Here is a 22,256-nt window from a genome sequence, read left to right as displayed (position 1 = left end):
TAATAAACAAAAAGTTATATTCATATTATAAACAACCTAACTTAAGACGAAAGATGAATAAAGGAAATAATAAAAAGTTACAATATGAACGAATAATAAAAAACTAGTACCTTTAGCACTTCCTAAATATGAACTGCCCGTTTCTACAGCGGTCGCTGCCGCGGTTTTAGTGGCATCAACTGTACTGGCTACAGTATCTACAAATAACGTTATCAATATAAAATAACGGTATCAATGTATGATATGAAGAAAAAAATTAAAATATTTCTTCATAAAGTTGAATGATTTTATACCTTTAGCACTTCCTACTAACGCTGAGCCCTTTTCTACTGCTGAAGCCGCTACATTTTTTGTTACATCGACAGTGCCATGGACTGTGTTTGCTACAGTATCTACAAATTAAATTATAAATAAATAAAAATGAAATATTCACAAAAAAAAAACACAAAACAAACTTGAAATACCTCTCGCACTTCCTAAATATGAAGTACCAGTTTCAACCGCAGACGCGGCTACATTTTTAGAACCATCGACAGTACTGGCAACGGTATCTATAAAAATGTTTGAAGATGTAATTTACTTCTTATTTTTGAGAAATGTTTTTGTAATAATCAGACAATCCATATTTTTGTACCTTTAGCACTTCCGACTAATGCTGAACCCTTTTCAATGGCAGAAGCCGCAGCATTCTTTGTTACATCTACAGTGCTATGAACTGTATTAGCGACATTGTCTACAAAAAAGAAATGAAAAAAAAAATGAATAAAAAAAATCCTAAAATATTAACCCACAATAATAATAAGGTACCTCTTGCACTTCCTAAATAAGAAGTGCCTGTTTCTACGGCCGATGCAGCTACAGTTTTGGTAGCATCTACAGTACTAGCAAATGTATCTATACTCCAATTGCTAATTCGAGTCCAAAAAAACCGGCCAAGAGCGTGTCGGGCCACGCTCAGTGTAGGGTTCCGTAGTTTTCCGTATTTTTCTCAAAAACTACTGAACCTATCAAGTTCAAAACAATTTTCCTAGAAAGTCTTTATAAAGTTCTACTTTTGTGATTTTTTTCATATTTTTTAAACATATGGTTCAAAAGTTAGAGGGGGGGGGGGGACGCACTTTTTTTCCTTTAGGAGCGATCATTTCCGAAAATATTAATATTATCAAAAAACGATCTTAGTAAACCCTTATTCATTTTTAAATACCTATCCAACAATATATCACACGTTGGGGTTGGAATGAAAAAAAAAATCAGCCCCCACTTTACATGTAGGGGGGGTACCCTAATAAAACATTTTTTTCCATTTTTTATTTTTGCACTTTGTTGGCGTGATTAATATACATATTGGTACCAAATTTCAGCTTTCTAGTGCTAACGGTTACTGAGATTATCCGCGGACGGACGGACGGACGGACGGACGGACGGACGGACGGACGGACGGACGGACAGACAGACATGGCGAAACTATAAGGGTTCCTAGTTGACTACGGAACCCTAAAAAACTACGACAGATACGTCAATGTCACAGCTGTCAATGTCACTTATGTCACTGTCAAAATACTTTTCAGGTTTCGCCAACCTTCTACATTCTTTATTTGGCACGTAAGAAATCCAAGAATACTTGATGATAAAATTGTGAAGAAAATTCGTTTTAGTTTTTTTGTTTTAATTCTCATACGTCAAATTAGTTCCACCGGTCGCCACTAATGATAAATGTTGGTAATTCGCATTATATTACGTGTATTTGTGACAATCAACATCACCTTCATTCACGTTGCTAATAATAATAAAACTTAAACCAGACAAATGTATGCACTAAAGATGCCCTGTCTCAGTCAGCTGCAATTTTCGCCAATGTTTATTAAATTAGTCATTAGAGTCTAACAACCCATTACCAATCAATATTAGAATGTTATTGCTGAAGGGTAGCACCTGAACTGGCTCTCAGAATGGCGCGTGGCGAAGTCAGGGGCTCACGAAAGGTATTTCCTTAGCGTATTGAACGAGTGCCCAATGTATCTCTGAGACTCCTCAGGAGATTTGGAACCATAAATTGAAGAACATTACTCAAACTTACTTACATACTTGCAAATACTCTCTTTAAGGTAAAACAATAGATCATTACATGTGCCATTTTTTATCTAAAAGGTTCATAAGTGTCGGTTGTCAATAAAGCGCTACTTGTATATTAACGTCTGTCTATCATATATCAGAGATGTAGTCTGTATATCTGTGTATCATACATAATAATAAATTCAAATATAGTTTGACAGACCATGGTGTCATGGCCGCTTCCAAAACAATGGCGGCCGTGGCAACCATAAAGCCCACTATACACTATTTCGCTGATTACCTAATTGTAAAATCTAAATATATAAAAGAAGAAGCTGACTGACTGACTGACTGACTGACTGACATATCAACGCACAGCCGAAACCGCTGGTTCTAGAGATTTCAAATTTGGCACGTAGGTTCCTTATATAGTGTAGAGGAGCACTAAGAAAGGAATTTTCAAAATTCACCTCCTAAGGGGGTCAAATGGGGGTTCAAAGTTTGTATGGGGAAACAAGATTAGTTTGCCTATTTTATTCGAAACTTCACAGGAAGGCTCCTTAAGACATATGACTGAATACGTGTTTCAGGTTTTTTGAAAATTTAACTCCTAAAATGGTGAAAAGGGGGTGATAAAGTCAAAAAATCAATATGGGTATCGTTTTTATGGTTTATCGGGTCGCTGATCACGATAAATACAACGTTTATAAAATCTAACGAGGCGGAAGTGAAATACCTTCTCCCCTGTTGTGGTGCAATGGGGTTTAAATATCAAAAAAATATATAAAAGAAGATATTGACTGACTGACTGACATATCAACGCACAGCCGAAACCGCTGGTCCTAGAGATGTCAAATTTGGCACGTAGGTTCCTTATATAGTGTAGAGGAGCACTAAGAAAGGATTTTTCAAAATTCGCCTCCCAAGGGGGTCAAATGGGGGTTCAAAGTTTGTATGGGGAAACAATGTTAGTTTCACTGTTTTATTCGAAACTTCACAGAAGGGATCCTAAAACATATGACTAAAGACGTGTTTCAGGTTTTTTGAAAATTTAACCCTTAAAAGGGTGAAAAGGGGGTGATAGTAGTAGGGTACCCCCGTTACCAGCCCGGGTCTGGGGCCTGCTCCCAGGACCCCACCACCGCCCATCCATGGTCTTGCTAAACCTAAAAAAAAAAAAAAAAAAAAAAAAAAAAAAAAAAAAAAAAAAAAAAAAAAAAAAAAAAAAAAAAAAAAAAAAAGTAATAGCCCCCCATTTAGATTCATTGCGCTGGGTCCCGACGCTCTCAGAAGCCTCCTTCTAGTATTTACAGAATACGTTCTTTACACAATACACCTTGTGCACGACGGTTACAAAAGGATTACCGACCCTTTCTATTGTTCGATCTGGACTCTGCGCTAGACCATTGTTACCCTACCCAGCTACCTGGCAGTGTCATGCACACCTTTTCCTTGTGTCTCATACTGATAGGTATTTTATAATTAATTTTTAGTATAACTTTGTAATCATATGGATTGCGATTCTAACCTAACCTAACCTAATTAAAATACCTAACTTTTCCATTCGTAACCTAACCAAATTTAATTAAAACCTACTCTTAGTTAACCTAAGTAGTCTAGACTTACCTTTATGAAACCTAACTGAGTTTCACCTACTTTTACTTTTATTTCTATAAATGTAGGTATTTATGAAATGTATTATAATTACGTTTTAACTTAAGAACTTCTGAGTTACATTTAAGTTTATCCAAATACCTAAACTTAACGATCCTATCTAGCGTATCTTTCTTTTTCTCGAATATTTATGATATCTTATACCTATTTCTATCATACATCTCTTTGTTGTATTACCAAATTTGTACATATGATTAATAAGTAAATTTTTTGATTACGTCTTAATAAAAGTTACTTTCCCATCTTATCAAACTTTTTTTACATATATTTCAATGTTTTGTATCTGAATAAACCTCGGTAATTTTGTGAAGTTGCGTTTTTGCTTAATTGCTTTATTTATTGTACCTTCTTTGAATAATTTACTTACCTATGTCTATTATTATTTTTTATGACTTGTGTATTGTTTAAGAGAATGCATACTTTCAATAACTTGTTACGACGTGAGAAACTGAGAACCGGTTAAAACATGTTTAAGGCTAATTCTATGTGAATAAAAATGTCTTTTGTGCATTTTTAAAGATAATATATATTTATTGTTTCCGTTTATTTGAATAATTCGGGTTTTGGGTAAAGAGATCCTTCGACGAACATGTCAAGGCATGATACTTTCTATTCATATTTAACAAAGAGCATTAACTGGTGTAAACATGTTTTAGACTAACGCACCGGTAATTCTTGTGACTTGAATTTATTATTGTAACAACTTAGTTGCTTTATTATAGATGTTTATTGTATTGTAAAATGACAAAAAGTTTATTGTTTGCGTTCAGGTATAAGATGAACTGGTTGAAACAAGATTTATGGTACGTTCCCCTGCTCTCTACCATATTACGAGTATAAAAGCCAAAGAGAGTCGAGGCTGAATAAGTATTCCTGTAGAGGCAGCCTTCTGTACCAGAGCTCCTTGTATCTAGTGTGGTATATAGAGAAGTGGAGTGTGCGTTCAAAAGTGAAGTGTTTATAGACAGATCCAACAATGGACGTGAGTATGTTTTTCTTTTTAAATTACTGTAACCCATATTGCCTTTTTATAATATTGTTTCGTCTAGTGTTCTTTGTATTTAATTAATAGAATTGTTAATAGTGTTTAAAATATTGTCTTTCATTGTTTCAGTTCTCTGAAAATACTTTCAAGAACTATTACTACCCGGAAAATCAGGGTGATTCAACCGATGAGGAAGGTACAGCTGGTTTCAAAGTTAAGCAAGCCCTCGCAAAGAAACGTCCTGGAAATAATATTGACAGCTTCTTTGAACGACCTAAAAAGCAGTGTAAAACCTTGAAACGGTCTTCGAATGTAAGCAAAAGTTCGCCAGAAGGCGTGGCTAATTTATCATCTGGACAAGATGATGGGGCGTATTCATCTCACTTAATTAAAATAGAGATATATGATATGCAAACAATCAAAAACATCCCATCCACGGAACACTGGAAGCACGCGGACGTCAGACTGAAGTATTTTGCGTTGGAAGACGACTTGGAATTACAAAATACGCGAAATATTGTATATAATATTACAAAACAATTAGCTTCTAAGGACACATGTGTAAAATATTTTATAGATAATAAGAAACAGTGATAAATATAATTTTTAACGATAGCAGTAGGATAGTGTTAAAGTGTTTCACATTTCTTATCTTTCCTTTTTATGATTTAAGTAAATTTCCTTGTAAGATATTCTTTTGCATTGTTTCACATTAAAAATGACGAAAAGTGTTAAGTCGGTCCACTACATTTGTTAATATGTAATAACCCTCTTTGTTTTATAAAATGTATTCTCTTTATTGAATTACTTAACGCAGAAACTCAATGTGGGGAGGCGGCTTCGCTTGACAATGGATTCTCTGAACTGTGATGTTTATGATGCGGAACTTATAAGACTCTGTGAAGTAATCGAACTAGATGAAGAGTTATATGAAGCCGCCCGACTTGTGAGCCAATGTCACGGAGAGACGTAAGTTATTTCCACTTAAAATATTCATGTTCCTGCATGTTCAAACCATTTAACGAATACCTGCTTCATGTTGAGTTTTAACTTGTTATGACCGGATCTTGTTTCTACTTGTAGCGATTATTCCATTACCTGCTGAACAATAGGATAGTTTTTTAACGAGGCGATACTTGATCTTATTGTTACGTTGATGGTGAGGTGGGAGAGCCCACATATATAAACGGGGTATCTGAGATTGTTATCATTCAGTGTTTTACCACCGTGCTTCAATAATTGTAATACTTATTTGTGACGTTCATTTCCAAAATGGTTTTTACTTACTATCATATTGGTCCCACTTTACCTCGTGACAAGATTGCACAATTAAGTAAAGAATTTATTTTAAAATGTTTCCATAACAGTATAAGGCTCTGGTACACAGAAAATAAGTTACCTTCTACATTAGTGGAAGATTTTGATATTAAACCATACTTTACACCATGTAGTGGTCATTATATCAACGATTCCAAGAAGAAAACTGTATCTGAAGATGTAATTGACGGTGTTTTAATGATGCAAGCCTATTGTCAGCAGTGTCGAAAAGATTTGAGTTAGTATAAATGAAGTAACATTTAAATATTTTTAATTATATCTCGCATCAGAGTATTTATAAATGTATATGTTTTCGTTGTTTTAGATCTTCTCAAATAGGAGGTGGATTGAAAAGGTCGGCTACAGTTTTAGAGACAGAAGAAGAAGTATCTGTTAAGAAAAGTCGCCTAGCTGTTGAGCCTACATCATCAACGTCATCTAAACCAACCCCTTCTGTCATTGTAAGTACAAATAATAATGCTGAAATTGAATGTTCTGTATGTAAAAAGTTAGTGTCTAAAAGATATTTTAAAAATCATTTAAACAGTAATCTTCATAAAAATAATGTTATAAGATCTGACTTAGAATGGATTGATGTTCAATTAATTGAGAATGCGTTTAAGAATAGGGTGGCCACTTATAGAATACTACTTAATGAAAAAGTTTACCAACCTTTTACACCTGAAACTATTTTACAAAAGAATAGAGATAAAATCTTTGCATTATTGGATCGTTCCCTTAGTAATCATTTTGCATTGAAAGTTAACTTTATTCTAAATGCCGATTTTACACAAGAGAGCAAACAAATCAATAATACTTTTGATTTCCAATTATGTAACAATATTATTGATACTAGTAGCGACAAGGATGAAATTTTCGAGTCCGTGGTTAAGGATATATTAACAAAATTATCTAACTTTGAAAGAAAAGACAGTGGGTGGGGTTTAGTAAAATTTAACTATCTAGATGTTAATGTTAACAAATTTAATCCGTTGCGCGGTTCTTCTTATATTGAGTTACCACGAGATATTCAAAATAAAAAAGCAGTTATTAATGTAAAAAATAGTGATCAAGAATGTTTTAGATGGGCAGTATTGTCAGGATTATACCCCCCAACAAACCATCGTTCAAACTGTACTAAATCGTATATTGTTCATAAAAATAAATTGAATTTTAGAGATTTAACTTTTCCAATAAAATTGGGGGATATTCCAAAATTTGAAAATAATAATAATATGAGCATAAACGTTTTTGGAATTGAATACAATTCTCAAAATAAAAAACATGATATAGTAGGACCATTGCATTTAACAAAGTGTAGAAAAGATATCCATTTGAACTTATTGTATATATCCAAAAATAGTAACGGACATTATTGCTTTATCAAAAACTTATCTAGATTAGTATCTAAGCAATTATCAAATACACAGCATGCTGTTCATATTTGCGATGGATGCTTATCCAACTTCACAACTCACGAAAATTTAATGAAACATCAAAAAAACGATTGTTTCCATGTTTGCACACATTTACCTTCAGAACAAGATAAAAAGAAAAACTGGTTCAATGAAAACGTTCCCACCAATGAAGTTACCTTCGATAATTACGAACGTAAATTAAGGGTGCCTTTTGTTGTTTATGCTGATTTTGAAGCCTTTTTAAACCCAATAGCAACACAGTCAAATAACCCTACAACATCTTCTACTACAAATATTCAAAAACATGAGGTATATAGTTTTGGATATTATATTAAGTGTTCTTATAATGATAAATTGTCTGTGTATAGAACATACAAAGGTAAAGATTGCACCCAGGTATTTATGAAGTACATAGAAAAAGATTTAAAAAGCATTTGTAAGAGGAATACTTTCGGAAAAACTCCATTGCCTTTATCCATTGAAAATAATAAACATATTGCTCAGAGTAGGACATGTTACATTTGTGATAGAAATTTAAATAGTGATTCTATCATTTCCTACAATTTCCATACTGGTCTTTATGAAGGCGTAGCACATACATTTTGTTCTGAAAAATACAAAGCACCTCAATTTATACCTGTATTTTTTCATAATTTGAGTAACTATGATAGTCATTTCATAGTACATGGACTTGGTTTGGTGGAAGGGGACATTGAATTGATTCCACAGAACAAAGAAAAATACATTTCATTTTCTAAGAAGTTACAAATAAATAATCGCACAATCAAATTGAGGTTTGTAGATTCACTTAAATTTATGCCCAGCAGTCTTGATAAACTAGCAAAAAACTTGTTTCCTAAACAATTTCATGAATTAAAATTGAATTTCACTTGTGAGGACGATTTTAAACGCTTATTACGAAAGGGTGTGTATCCGTATGAATACATGACATCATACGATTCTTTAAAGTTAACTGATCTTCCCTCTAAAGACAATTTTTTTAGTTCTTTGACTGATAGTCACATCTCAGAAGATGATTATAATCATGCAAAAGATGTTTGGTCCCATTTTCGTTGCAAAAATATGGGCGATTACTCCGATTTATACCTAAAAACAGATGTTTTGTTACTGGCTGACGTATTTGAAAATTTTAGAAACCTTTGTCTTAAGACGTATGGTTTAGATCCCGCTCATTATTATACTGCTCCAGGATTAAGTTGGGATGCAATGTTATTTACTACAAAAATAAAATTAGAACTCCTAACTGATATAGATAAAATATCATTCATTGCAAAAAATATTCGAGGTGGCATATCGCAATGTAGTAACAGATATGCGAAAGCTAATAATAAATTTATGGATGATTTTGATTCAAACATACCATCGTCCTATCTTATGTATTTTGATGCAAACAACCTTTACGGATGGGCTATGTCTCAATGTCTCCCTACAGGTAAATTTGAATGGGTTCATGTAGATACAGACTTCAATATAGCCGATGACGCTGATCATGGTTTCATATTAGAAGTTGACCTCGAATACCCTAACGAAATTCATGACTCACATTCAGATTTACCATTCTGTCCTGAAAACGTTTGTTTGGGTAATTGTAAAGAAAAAAAACTGATTCCTAATTTAAATAGAAAAACTAATTATGTAATTCATTATCGAAATCTAAAACAGTGTTTGAAGAATGGTTTGGTATTAAGTAAAATACATCGCATTCTTAAATTTCAGCAGTCTATGTGGTTAAAAAGTTACATAGATTTAAATACCCACATGAGATCGCTGGCATCATCTGATTTTGAAAAAGATTTTTTTAAACTAATGAACAATTCAGTGTTCGGTAAGACTATGGAAAATGTTGCAAAACGTGTAAACGTCAAATTATTAAATCACTGGGAAAATCGAGGGAAATCGCAAGGGGTTCAGTCTTTGATAGCTAGACCTGAGTTCCACAGTCTATCTATATTCTCAGAGAATTTAGTAGCTGTTCAATTGAAAAAAACTAAAGTCTTTTATAATAAACCGATTTATTTGGGGTTTTGTGTATTAGATATATCAAAAACTTTAATGTATGACTTTCACTACAACTACATGAAAATCAAATATCCTAACAAACTCAAACTTCTTTATACAGATACGGATAGTTTAATTTATCAAATTTTCACTGAAAATTTTTATGCAGATATAAAAAAAGATCTTAATTTCTATTTTGATACATCTGACTATCCTCCTATCAATAAATATAATTTCCCACTTATAAATAAAAAGCGATTAGGATTTTTCAAAGATGAAAATAATGGTAGAATTTTAAAAGAGTTCGTTGGTCTAAAATCTAAAATGTATGCCTTAGATGTTGAAAAATATGATGAGAATGATGACAAAAAAGGTAAATATGGTGTTTTATCAAAAGCTAAAGGAGTCAATGTATGTGTTACAAAGAAATTTACTCTAAATAATTTCAAAACATGTTTATTTAACAAAAATGTGCAACGTGCTCAAATGCTAAGATTTAAATCTATAAAACATGTAATATTCACTCAAAAAATTAATAAAATATCATTATCTCATGATGATACAAAACGTTACTTATTAGAAAACACTTGTGACACCCTTGCGTGGGGACATTGTAAAATAAAAAAATAATTTAAATTTTGTCATGTAAATGACAGAACATTCAAATTCGAATTATTGTTTGTAATATATATTTTGTATGTAAATTTGAATAGTTAACTTAAATTTAATTGTAAATTATATTTTAATTAATTGTTTAATTTAACATTTATTCGTGTTTTGGCATAAGAATATTGTAAACATAGATTTATTGTTTTTTATGTTTAAATTTAAATTGGTGGTTGGGTATATAAAATGTAACAATAGATTATAAAGAAAAGTGTTAATATCAGAATAAATATACATATTTTTTATCAGTTTTTTTTTTTTACTCTACTTTAGTTTAAATAGTAATATGTTTATTGAATAGCACCATTTAATGTCTATCCGCATTCATATCAACACTGTTAAACATATTACAGCATTCAAAGATGATTCATTTTTATCATCCTTTCACTACCATTGTCGCAGGTCCCAGTGGGTGTGGCAAAACTCAATTTGTTACAAATTTTTTGAATAATACTAAAGAGATATGTAACATAGAATTTGATGAAATTATTTGGTGTTATGATGAAATGCAACATCTTTATAATCTAGAAAATGTAAATTATAGTCAAGGAATACCAGATTTTTCAACTTTCGATGGGAAAAAACCTAAACTTCTAATAATAGATGATTTAATGAGAGAATCAGATGGACGAGTTGTTGATATTTTTACTAAAGGAAGTCATCATAGAAATTTAAGTGTTTTTTATATAACACAAAACATATTTCATCAAGGAAGAGGTCAACGTGATATTTCACTGAACACAAGCTACATTGTATTTTTTAAGAACCCTAGAGATAAAACTCAAATACGATACCTGTCACGACAAGTTTGTCCTGAAAACTCAAAATTCGTGGATGAAGCCTACAAAGATGCTACAAAGGATGCTCATGGTTACCTTATGATTGATCTGAAACAAAATACAAATGACATATGTCGTTTTAAAACAAAAATATTTCCATTTGATGGACATTGCACAGTGTATGTACCCAAAAAAGGATTTAAATATGATAAAAATCAACAAATTTTAGTCAGTTCTACATGATGCATGCAAGAGTAAACACATATAAACATTTATTAGAGGCATTGCACTTGCTTAAACCCAAATATCGTACTGCATTACTTAAATCTTGTGATGATGAAGAGATCAACATTATATGCGAGTGCATTTATAACGTTCTGAATGGGAAAATTCCTTTAGAAAAAAAGGAAAAAACAAAGTTAAAAAAGTACAAAGACATATTAAGGAAATTAGTTTCAAAAGGTAAACATAAATTAAGAAAAACGGTTATAATTCAAAAAGGAGGTGCCTTTTTACCTATTATTTTAGGAGCAGTTCTAAGTGCCTTAGTTAACTCTTTATCATAAATAAACAAAATGGAAAACACGAAAAAAATGTTATTAGTTGAATCGGACTTTATTGAAAAGTTGAAACGCAATGAGAACCCTCCTGAAAATTCCTCATCTCGGCTAGATGAAGAGATGCAAAAAATTCTCAAAAGTAAAATGAACGATCGTGAAAAATGGATGCTTTATTCTCAAGCATTGCAGCGGTTTCTACATTTTATTGAAACAGATCGAAAACCGTTTAAGATACCTATAGTAATGGAGGGGTTCGATCAATTCAACAAAGAAAGTAATGATATCATAAATTCAAAGATACCCAAAAAGGAGGAGACAGAATATAAGGAATCAGCGAAAGGTGATGTAACTGAGATAGCTGCACCATCTTTGTTTAACACGACACCTGGTGAAATAAATCAAGAATCAATGCCGATCAGTCCATCAAAAATAATAGAGATATTACCTAAATCTTATGAAAAAAAAGCTAGAACGCTATTAGATTACATTGTTTTAAGTAAACCTAAAATTTGGTGGAAGCAGACTGGTGAAGTTGTTATAAACAACCAGACTATTCAAAATAGCAATATTACTGATTTGGTGAGCGACACGGTTAGATGTCTTAAACGTCCTAAACCAATTGGCTGGGAAGTGTTTGCTTTACTTTTAAAAGATATCAAAGTTCCTAAGTCATGCATAGGTAATCCTACAAATTTAGCATTTATTAATGACACTCCTTTGATTGAGCCCTTTACCCCCTCTACTTCTATAAGAACACGAGCCTCGTTAGATAAAGAAAACAACACATCTACTCCTCTTACTACACGAGTACAAAAATCATCTGCAAAAACTATAAATTGGGAAAGATGGACTCCTTATTAGATATTAACAGAATCTACTATGATATCTCTCATCCCGCTGGTTATAGCAGTTTAAATAATTTAACAAAGGAAATGAAAGGTCAAATGAATAAAGAAGATGTAAAAAAATGGTTACAATCTCAAGACACGTATACACTACATAAACCTGTTCATAGGCGGTTTACTAGAAATAGATACATTCTATCTAACTTTAATGAACTTTGGCAAGCTGATTTGAGTGACATGAGTACATATAGTCAATTTAATGATGGTTACAAATATATTCTTTGTGTTATCGATGTATTCAGTAAATATGCTTTTGCAAGAGCCATGAAGAAGAAGGATTCAGCAACAGTTAAACATTGTTTTGAAAGCATATTTACTGAAGCCAACTCAGTTCCTCGTCATATCCAATCTGATAAAGGTACGGAATTCGTTTCAAAGGTGGTAAGAGATTATTTCAAAAGTAAAAATATTAATTATTATACCACTAATAACCCTGATATTAAAGCAAGTATAGTAGAAAGGTTCCAGAGAACTCTTAAAACGAAAATGTGGCGTTACTTCACTCATAAGAATACATATAATTACATAAATGTTCTACAAGATCTTCTTTATTCTTACAACCACAGCTATCATTCAAGCATAAAAATGTGTCCAGTTGATGTTAACTCTAATAATATTATGACTGTTTGGTGTAATTTATATGATCGCAATACAGATAGACAAATCTCACCAGAAACTGCAAAACTAAACGTAGGAGATCATGTTAGAATCACTAAATACAAACATATATTTCAAAAAGGTTACGAAAGTAATTGGAGTGATGAAATATTTATAATTAATTCAATTATTAAAAGATCTCCTCGGATTGTTTATACACTAAGGGATTTGGAAGGCGAACGCATAATTGGGACGTTTTATTCAAAAGAAATACAAAAAGTAACTTATCTCCCCTCCAACGAGTATAAAATTGATAAAATATTACGTTCACGTCGAGTTGCTGGCAGAAAGGAAATACTAGTGAAGTGGCAAGGTTATCCTAATAAATTTAATTCTTGGATACCTGAATCAAGCTTAAAGAAAATATGAGTGATAATAGCTTTTATTTAACTTTGTTAAGTAATAGTTCATCCGATTATTACACAGATAATACGACTGCATATTTTTTAACAAAATTACCAAAGACCATTAAATTGGATGGAGAATGGGTAGTTGGTTTGGTGGAATTTCAATACCCTTGTTCTATGTATAATGTACAAGAGCATGAAAACATAATTTATATAAAGAAAAAAGTGTTTTCGCCTGCTGACAAGACTTCAAAAATTGTGGATATAAAAACTCATATACCAGCCACTACTTACGATAATATAGATCACTTTCTTCAAGCGTTTAATGAAAACCCTCAGTTAAAAAATAATGTTAAATTTCGTTATGATGAACTAACAAAAATGATAGGAGTAACAACATCAAATAAAGATATCACTTCTATCATAACAACCCCAATACTAAGTCTTCAAATGGGTTTTAAACCAAGAACAAATTTGAAACAAATCACATTGGGAAAAAACCCAGCAAATTTATATTTAGGTTTACCATCTCAAATATTTGTTTATACAGATATCATTCATCCACAAGTAGTTGGAGATGTTATAACATCGTTACTTAGAATAATACCTTTAGATCCAACTAAGTTCATTTATGGAGCTTATAAAACACATATTTTCTCACCTGCTCACTATGTACCAGTTTTACGAAGAGAGTTTGATACAATTGAAATAGATATAAGAACAACAACCGGTGTCAGAGTACCATTTCAATTTGGGTCTTCTTGCGTGAAACTACACTTTCAACGTGTAAAATGATGTATAACAGATCATCAACCTCTTGTCCTTACGAACATTATTATTCACACCAAGCCGGCTCTGGTGTAGGAATTGTCTATAAGGGAGTTCCATATCAAAGAGGACATGGTATAGGCAGTTTTTTGGGAGGACTATTTAGATCCGTACTCCTTTATTATCTAGTGGTTTAAGAACCATTGGAAAAGAAACTTTAGGAGCAGGAGTTGGACTCTTATCTGATATGGTAAATGCTCGCCCTATAGACAGTTCCATACGATCACGATTCAAGGAAGCAAGTGCAAACCTGAAAAGAAAGGCCGATGAAAAAATTGATTCCCTTATGTCAGGATCTGGGTATAAAATGTCCAATAAAAGAAGGGAACCGCTCATTGCTCTAAAAGCATCGCGACGAAGAGGAAGTAAAAAATAAAAAAGATATAAATAACGATATATTTTCAAACTAAATAATGTCATTTTTACATAATCATTCATGTGAGTGTGCGAAATCTGAATTAGATATATTTGCCCTTCCATCAACTCAAACAAGCATTGAAAGCGGACAGTGGATTCATTATAAACCAATTTCATCTTTAAGCGATGACGGTCCAATCGAATTTCAAGTACCTGGATCGGGTGATGACTACATAGATCTATCACACACAATGATACACATTACTGCTAAAGTGTTGAACCAAGATGGTACTAAATTAAAAGCAGATGCTGCAGTTGGACCCACCAATAACTGGTTACATTCTCTTTTTAATCAACTTGATGTATATTTAAATCAAAAACTCATATCACCACCAAACAATACATATGCCTACCGTGCTTATATGGAAAATCTTCTCAACTACGGACCAGCAGCCAAAACAACTCATCTTACTTGTGGATTGTGGTATGAAGATACGCCGGGCTATATGGATACTGTTGACGTTAACAACAAAGGGTTTAACAAAAGGCTGGAATTTATCAAGGAGAGTAAGGAAGTAGAAATGATTGGTCATTTACATGGTGATATATTTAATCAAGAGAAATTCTTAATAAATGGTGTAGAACTACGTATTAAGTTAGTTCGCTCAAAAGAATCATTCAATCTTATTTGCCACCAAGATAAAAAATTCAAAGTACAAATAATGGATGCCAGCCTCATTGTAAGGAGAACGAGAATCAATCCTAGTGTTTTGTTAGCCCATCAAAAAGTATTAGCCACAACAACTGCGAAGTACCCCATTACGAGGGCAGAAGTTAAGGTTCTCACAATACCAACGGGGGTTCAGGGTAAAACATTAGATAATATATTTCTCGGGCAAATTCCTAAAAGATGTATTATTGGATTTGTATCAAATTCAGGTTTTAATGGTAATTTAGCATTAAATCCGTTTAATTTTCAACATTATAATATGAATTCATTTAGTTTGTTCGTAGATGGTCATGAAGTTCCTTCTAAAACATTACAACCTTCATTTAGTTCTGGTACAATAGCAGCAGCATATCACACTCTATTTTCTGGAACTGGTATTCATTTCCATAACGAGGGTAATGGAATAAGCAGAACAGATTTTGGTCAAGGTTATTGTTTATTGTGTTTTGATTTAACTCCTGATTTATCTGCTAATTCAACTTCACACTGGAATCTTGTTAGACATGGTAGCGTTCGGATAGAAGTACGTTTTGATTCCGCTCTAACTAGTACCATTAATTGTATTGTGTATGCAGAATTTGATAATATAATTGAAATAAATAAAAATCGTGATGTATCTGTAGATTACAATAGTTAAGAAACATATAAATACCCCGTTCTCTTTAATTTATTTTATTTGGAATTCATCATTGTTTGCATGATCATCAATAATTTGTATATGTTACTTAACTATGGATACTAAAGAAATTCAATTTTGTATGAGGAAACTAAACCCATTGTTTAATTCAAATGTTTTTGCTGCCAACAAAATACCTATTCGGGTTAATCTACCTACCTTTATTGTCAGTAATTTAGACCCTGATTCAAAACCGGGTTCCCATTGGGTTGCTATACACATTGATGTAAATGGTGTAGGTGAATATTTTGACTCCTTTGGCAGGAAACCTTCCGGTTATCATAAGTCATTTCTAGATAGAAATACGAGACGGTGGTTTTACAATAATAAATCACTTCAAAACCATTTCACTTCTGTTTGTGGTGAATATTGTTTAGTTTATTTGTATTTTAAGTTTCATGGAAAATCTATGAAACATATGCTTAACTTGTTTTCTGATAATTCTTTATGTAATGATCTAGTATTACGAAATATGTTTAAGACCTTTTTTGTGAAATAAATAAAAATACGTGTACTGGTAATAAGGATTTTTATTTTTAATTCTCACATAATAACCTTTATAAAACTACAGACATTTGACACCATTTTATTTCTTATTTATTTTTTTTGGAATGCGAAACAATGCAAAAGAATATCTTACAAGGAAATTTACTTAAATCATAAAAAGGAAAGATAAGAAATGTGAAACACTTTAACACTATCCTACTGCTATCGTTAAAAATTATATTTATCACTGTTTCTTATTATCTATAAAATATTTTACACATGTGTCCTTAGAAGCTAATTGTTTTGTAATATTATATACAATATTTCGCGTATTTTGTAATTCCAAGTCGTCTTCCAACGCAAAATACTTCAGTCTGACGTCCGCGTGCTTCCAGTGTTCCGTGGATGGGATGTTTTTGATTGTTTGCATATCATATATCTCTATTTTAATTAAGTGAGATGAATACGCCCCATCATCTTGTCCAGATGATAAATTAGCCACGCCTTCTGGCGAACTTTTGCTTACATTCGAAGACCGTTTCAAGGTTTTACACTGCTTTTTAGGTCGTTCAAAGAAGCTGTCAATATTATTTCCAGGACGTTTCTTTGCGAGGGCTTGCTTAACTTTGAAACCAGCTGTACCTTCCTCATCGGTTGAATCACCCTGATTTTCCGGGTAGTAATAGTTCTTGAAAGTATTTTCAGAGAACTGAAACAATGAAAGACAATATTTTAAACACTATTAACAATTCTATTAATTAAATACAAAGAACACTAGACGAAACAATATTATAAAAAGGCAATATGGGTTACAGTAATTTAAAAAGAAAAACATACTCACGTCCATTGTTGGATCTGTCTATAAACACTTCACTTTTGAACGCACACTCCACTTCTCTATATACCACACTAGATACAAGGAGCTCTGGTACAGAAGGCTGCCTCTACAGGAATACTTATTCAGCCTCGACTCTCTTTGGCTTTTATACTCGTAATATGGTAGAGAGCAGGGGAACGTACCATAAATCTTGTTTCAACCAGTTCATCTTATACCTGAACGCAAACAATAAACTTTTTGTCATTTTACAATACAATAAACATCTATAATAAAGCAACTAAGTTGTTACAATAATAAATTCAAGTCACAAGAATTACCGGTGCGTTAGTCTAAAACATGTTTACACCAGTTAATGCTCTTTGTTAAATATGAATAGAAAGTATCATGCCTTGACATGTTCGTCGAAGGATCTCTTTACCCAAAACCCGAATTATTCAAATAAACGGAAACAATAAATATATATTATCTTTAAAAATGCACAAAAGACATTTTTATTCACATAGAATTAGCCTTAAACATGTTTTAACCGGTTCTCAGTTTCTCACGTCGTAACAAGTTATTGAAAGTATGCATTCTCTTAAACAATACACAAGTCATAAAAAATAATAATAGACATAGGTAAGTAAATTATTCAAAGAAGGTACAATAAATAAAGCAATTAAGCAAAAACGCAACTTCACAAAATTACCGAGGTTTATTCAGATACAAAACATTGAAATATATGTAAAAAAAAAGTTTGATAAGATGGGAAATTAACTTTTATTAAGACGTAATCAAAAAATTGACTTATTAATCATATGTACAAATTTGGTAATACAACAAAGAGATGTATGATAGAAATAGGTATAAGATATCATAAATATTCGAGAAAAAGAAAGATACGCTAGATAGGATCGTTAAGTTTAGGTATTTGGATAAACTTAAATGTAACTCAGAAGTTCTTAAGTTAAAACGTAATTATAATACATTTCATAAATACCTACATTTATAGAAATAAAAGTAAAAGTAGGTGAAACTCAGTTAGGTTTCATAAAGGTAAGTCTAGACTACTTAGGTTAACTAAGAGTAGGTTTTAATTAAATTTGGTTAGGTTACGAATGGAAAAGTTAGGTATTTTAATTAGGTTAGGTTAGGTTAGAATCGCAATCCATATGATTACAAAGTTATACTAAAAATTAATTATAAAATACCTATCAGTATGAGACACAAGGAAAAGGTGTGCATGACACTGCCAGGTAGCTGGGTAGGGTAACAATGGTCTAGCGCAGAGTCCAGATCGAACAATAGAAAGGGTCGGTAATCCTTTTGTAACCGTCGTGCACAAGGTGTATTGTGTAAAGAACGTATTCTGTAAATACTAGAAGGAGGCTTCTGAGAGCGTCGGGACCCAGCGCAATGAATCTAAATGGGGGGCTATTACTTTTTTTTTTTTTTTTTTTTTTTTTTTTTTTTTTTTTTTTTTTTTTTTTTTTTTTTTTTTTTTTTTTTTTTTTTTAGGTTTAGCAAGACCATGGATGGGCGGTGGTGGGGTCCTGGGAGCAGGCCCCAGACCCGGGCTGGTAACGGGGGTACCCTACTACTGGTGATAAAGTCAAAAAACTAATATGGGTATCGTTTTTACGGTTTATTGGGTCGCTGATCACGATAAATACAACGTTTTTAAAATCTAACGAGGCGAAAGTGAAATACCTTCTCCCCTGTTGTAGTGCAAAGGGGTTTAAATATAAAAAAATATGTAAAAGAAGAAACTGACTGACTGACTAACTGACATAATATATCAATACACAGCCGAAACCGCTGGTCCTAGAGCTTTCAAATTTGGCACATAGGTTCCTTATATGGTGTAGAGGAGCACTAAGAAAGGATTTTACAAAATTCTCCTCTTAAAAGGGTGAAATGGGGGTTCAAAGTTTGTATGGGGAAACAAGATTAGTTTGACTATTTTATTCGAAACTTCACAGGAGGATTCCTAAAGACATATGACTAAATACATGTTTCAGGTTTTTTGAAAATTTGACCCCTAAAGGGGTGCAAAGGGGGTAGTCTAAAACACAATATGGGTATCGTTTTTATGGTTTATCAGGTCGCTGATCACAATAAATACAACGATTTTAAAATCTAATGACGTGGAAAAGAGATTTTCTCCCCTGATGTTGTTGTGCAATGGGGTTAAAATATCCAAAATAGCCATAAGTATAGCTTTAGTTTTCATCTTTACTTCTGGTTCAAGAGATTTCAAATTGACACGGAAGTTCCTTAGAGGAGCACTAAGAAAGGATTTTTCAAAGTTCACCTCCTAGCATGATAATTTGACAGGGGCAAGGACAGGGACAGGGACAGGGACGGGGACGGGGACGGGAACGGGATAGGGTTAGGGACAGGGACAGGGACAGGGACAGGGACAGGGACAGGGACAGGGACAGGGACAGGGACAGGGACAGGGACAGGGACAGGGACTGGGACAGGGACAGGGACAGGGACAGGGACAGGGACAGGGACAGGGACAGGGATAGGGATAGGGATAGGGATAATAGGGATAGGGATAATAGGGATAGGGATCGGGATAGGGATAGGGATAGGGCAAGGGATAGGGATAGGGATAGGGATAATAGGGATAGGGATAATAGGGATAGGGATAGAGATAGGGTTAGGGATAGAAATAGGGATAGGAGTAGGGGACGGGGACGGGGACAAGGAAAGAGATAGGGACGGGGATAAGAATAGGGATTGGGGTCGGAATAATCGGTCGGCAATCGATATCTAGGCAGTGTAAAATGCAGGTGGCTCAGTGGGAAGGGATTAGTAAGTAGGCATCGGCGAGTATCCTGCATCCGTAATAACTATTACATTCAATGTGCTGTAAGAAGATCGTTGTTTGCTTGCCTTTTATATATTTACATTTGCAATAAGTATAAGCAAAATGGAAAAAATTGTAAGCGATAATGCAAGGAAGTACTTTTTACCCTACCGACCATAGCGTCGAGATACTGGCTATGTGGGTTGTATGAAGTTTCCCCAGTATAAATATTTATACATATAGGTAAAATACATACATATTCGTACCTACTACCTACGCTGTGGTCGCTGTGTAACAATTCTACAATCATTGCAAGAATTTCTTTTAAAACAATAGTAATATGTGTCAGCCAAAAAAGTGGTTTACCACTTTTCGATCAATAGAGTCGAAAAGTGGGATACCACTTTCTTGGCTGACCGTACAGCAAATAGATCAGTTACAATGGCCCCCCAGTCGAGAATTGCCCCGCTTTACCTTAATCTAAATAATCGCGGACAGATGTACCTACAAAGAAACCTACGGATCCAAATGAAAATCTTATTTTTTGTAAACGTTTCAATAAGAATACTTTTATTACGCGGGCGAAGCCGCGGGTAAAAGCTAGTATATGTATAAAAACCGGCCAAGAGCGTGTCGGGCCACGCTCAGTGTAGGGTTCCGTAGTTTTCCGTATTTTTCTCAAAAACTACTGAACCTATCAAGTTCAAAATAATTTTCCTAGAAAGTCTTTATAAAGTTCTACTTTTGTGATTTTTTTCATATTTTTTAAACATATGGTTCAAAAGTTAGAGGGGGGGGGGACGCACTTTTTTTTCCTTTAGGAGCGATTATTTCCGAAAATATTAATATTATCAAAAAAACGATATTAGTAAACCCTTATTCATTTTTAAATACCTATCCAACAATATATCACACGTTGGGGTTGGAATGAAAAAAAATATCAGTCCCCACTTTACATGTAGGGGGGGTACCCTAATAAAACTTTTTTTTCCATTTTTTATTTTTGCACTTTGTTGGCGTGATTGATATACATATTGGTACCAAATTTCAGCTTTCTAGTGCTAACGGTTACTGAGATTATCCGCGGACGGACGGACGGACGGACGGACAGACAGACATGGCGAAACTATAAGGGTTCCTAGTTGACTACGGAACCCTAAAAATTGGTCACAATATCTATATCATCAATAGTTTGTTCTATACCGCAAAATATAGCACCAAATGTTATTGATACCTGAAGTGATACAAGCGCAATACCAACTTTACAACTAAAAATCACGGAAAAAAAGAAAAAGATCGAGCGTCCTAGTATTTATGTAAATAATAAAAGACTATTAAATATATAAATCAAAGGATTGAAATAAATAATAAATAATTTATTTTGGCGTGTGTTTTTATAAAAAAGGATTATACTATTTTACAAACATTTTATTGCAGTGGCAACATCGTAGTAGTTTTTTTGGACTCGAATTAGCAATTGGAGTATATATATGTATACTATATATACTATTTAAATAGGCTAGTTTCCTATACTTAAAATAAAATATTTTATGCAGTGCACGAAATAAAGCACCACATAATTAGAAGAGATATATGGACAGTAGTTATGTTTAAACATAATTTCTATTTAATAAGTCAAAGAGGAAGATATAAAGTAAATGAATTGACCGTGACGTCACTCCTCAGTATTTCATAGTAATTTCATATTAGCAAATCGTTTTGACATTTCTTAAAAAGGAGCTGATTTGACTAGTAGGAAACTAGCCTATTGTAATTTTAGTATGAGGAGCCAATTAAATGAATTAACTAAAGAGCAACTGAAATTGTACCTTTAGCACTCCCTACTAATGCTGAACCCTTCTCAACAGCAGATGCAGCTATATTTTTGGTTGTGTCTACTGTGCTATGAACAGTATTTGCGACAGTATCTAAAAATCAAATAAATATTTTCAAAGAAAAGTAAACAAAAATAGAAATAAATATGAAGTAAGTAAAGGTAATGCTGGTAATAATTATTTTAATCGAAATACCTTTAGCACTGGCTAAATATGAAGAACCCGTTTCAATAGCCGTAGCAGCTGCTGTTTTAGTGGCATCAACGGTATTGACAACAGTACCTAAGAGTATATTATTAATTTTAACAAAATAAAAAAATTAAAATAATG

At 33.0% G+C, this 22,256-nt stretch overlaps 1 protein-coding gene across 49 annotated transcripts in view; it reads right to left on the bottom strand.

Moving 5' to 3' along the window:
* Nucleotides 1-22,256, bottom strand: part of LOC125230033 (perilipin-4-like) — a 47,181-nt gene that overhangs the window by 5,914 nt on the left and 19,011 nt on the right. For 28 of the 49 annotated variants that reach the window (XM_048134974.1, XM_048134968.1, XM_048134965.1 and 25 more), the window contains 6 exons: nt 22,122-22,208; nt 21,921-22,019; nt 635-733; nt 465-551; nt 294-392; nt 111-197 (listed from right to left, as the gene is read on the bottom strand). In XM_048134974.1, coding sequence (XP_047990931.1) covers nt 111-197; nt 294-392; nt 465-551; nt 635-733; nt 21,921-22,019; nt 22,122-22,208 — 558 coding nt within the window. The remainder of the gene's footprint in view (nt 1-110; nt 198-293; nt 393-464; nt 552-634; nt 734-21,920; nt 22,020-22,121; nt 22,209-22,256) is intronic. The other 21 variants (XM_048135008.1, XM_048135013.1, XM_048135014.1 and 18 more) reach the window with 17 other exon arrangements.

This window comes from Leguminivora glycinivorella, chromosome 10 (assembly GCF_023078275.1).
Source record: "Leguminivora glycinivorella isolate SPB_JAAS2020 chromosome 10, LegGlyc_1.1, whole genome shotgun sequence".
Taxonomy (NCBI): Eukaryota; Metazoa; Arthropoda; class Insecta; order Lepidoptera; family Tortricidae; genus Leguminivora; species Leguminivora glycinivorella.
The sequence above is the reverse complement of the archived record's forward strand: the minus strand, read 5'-3'. Positions and strand labels throughout refer to the sequence as shown.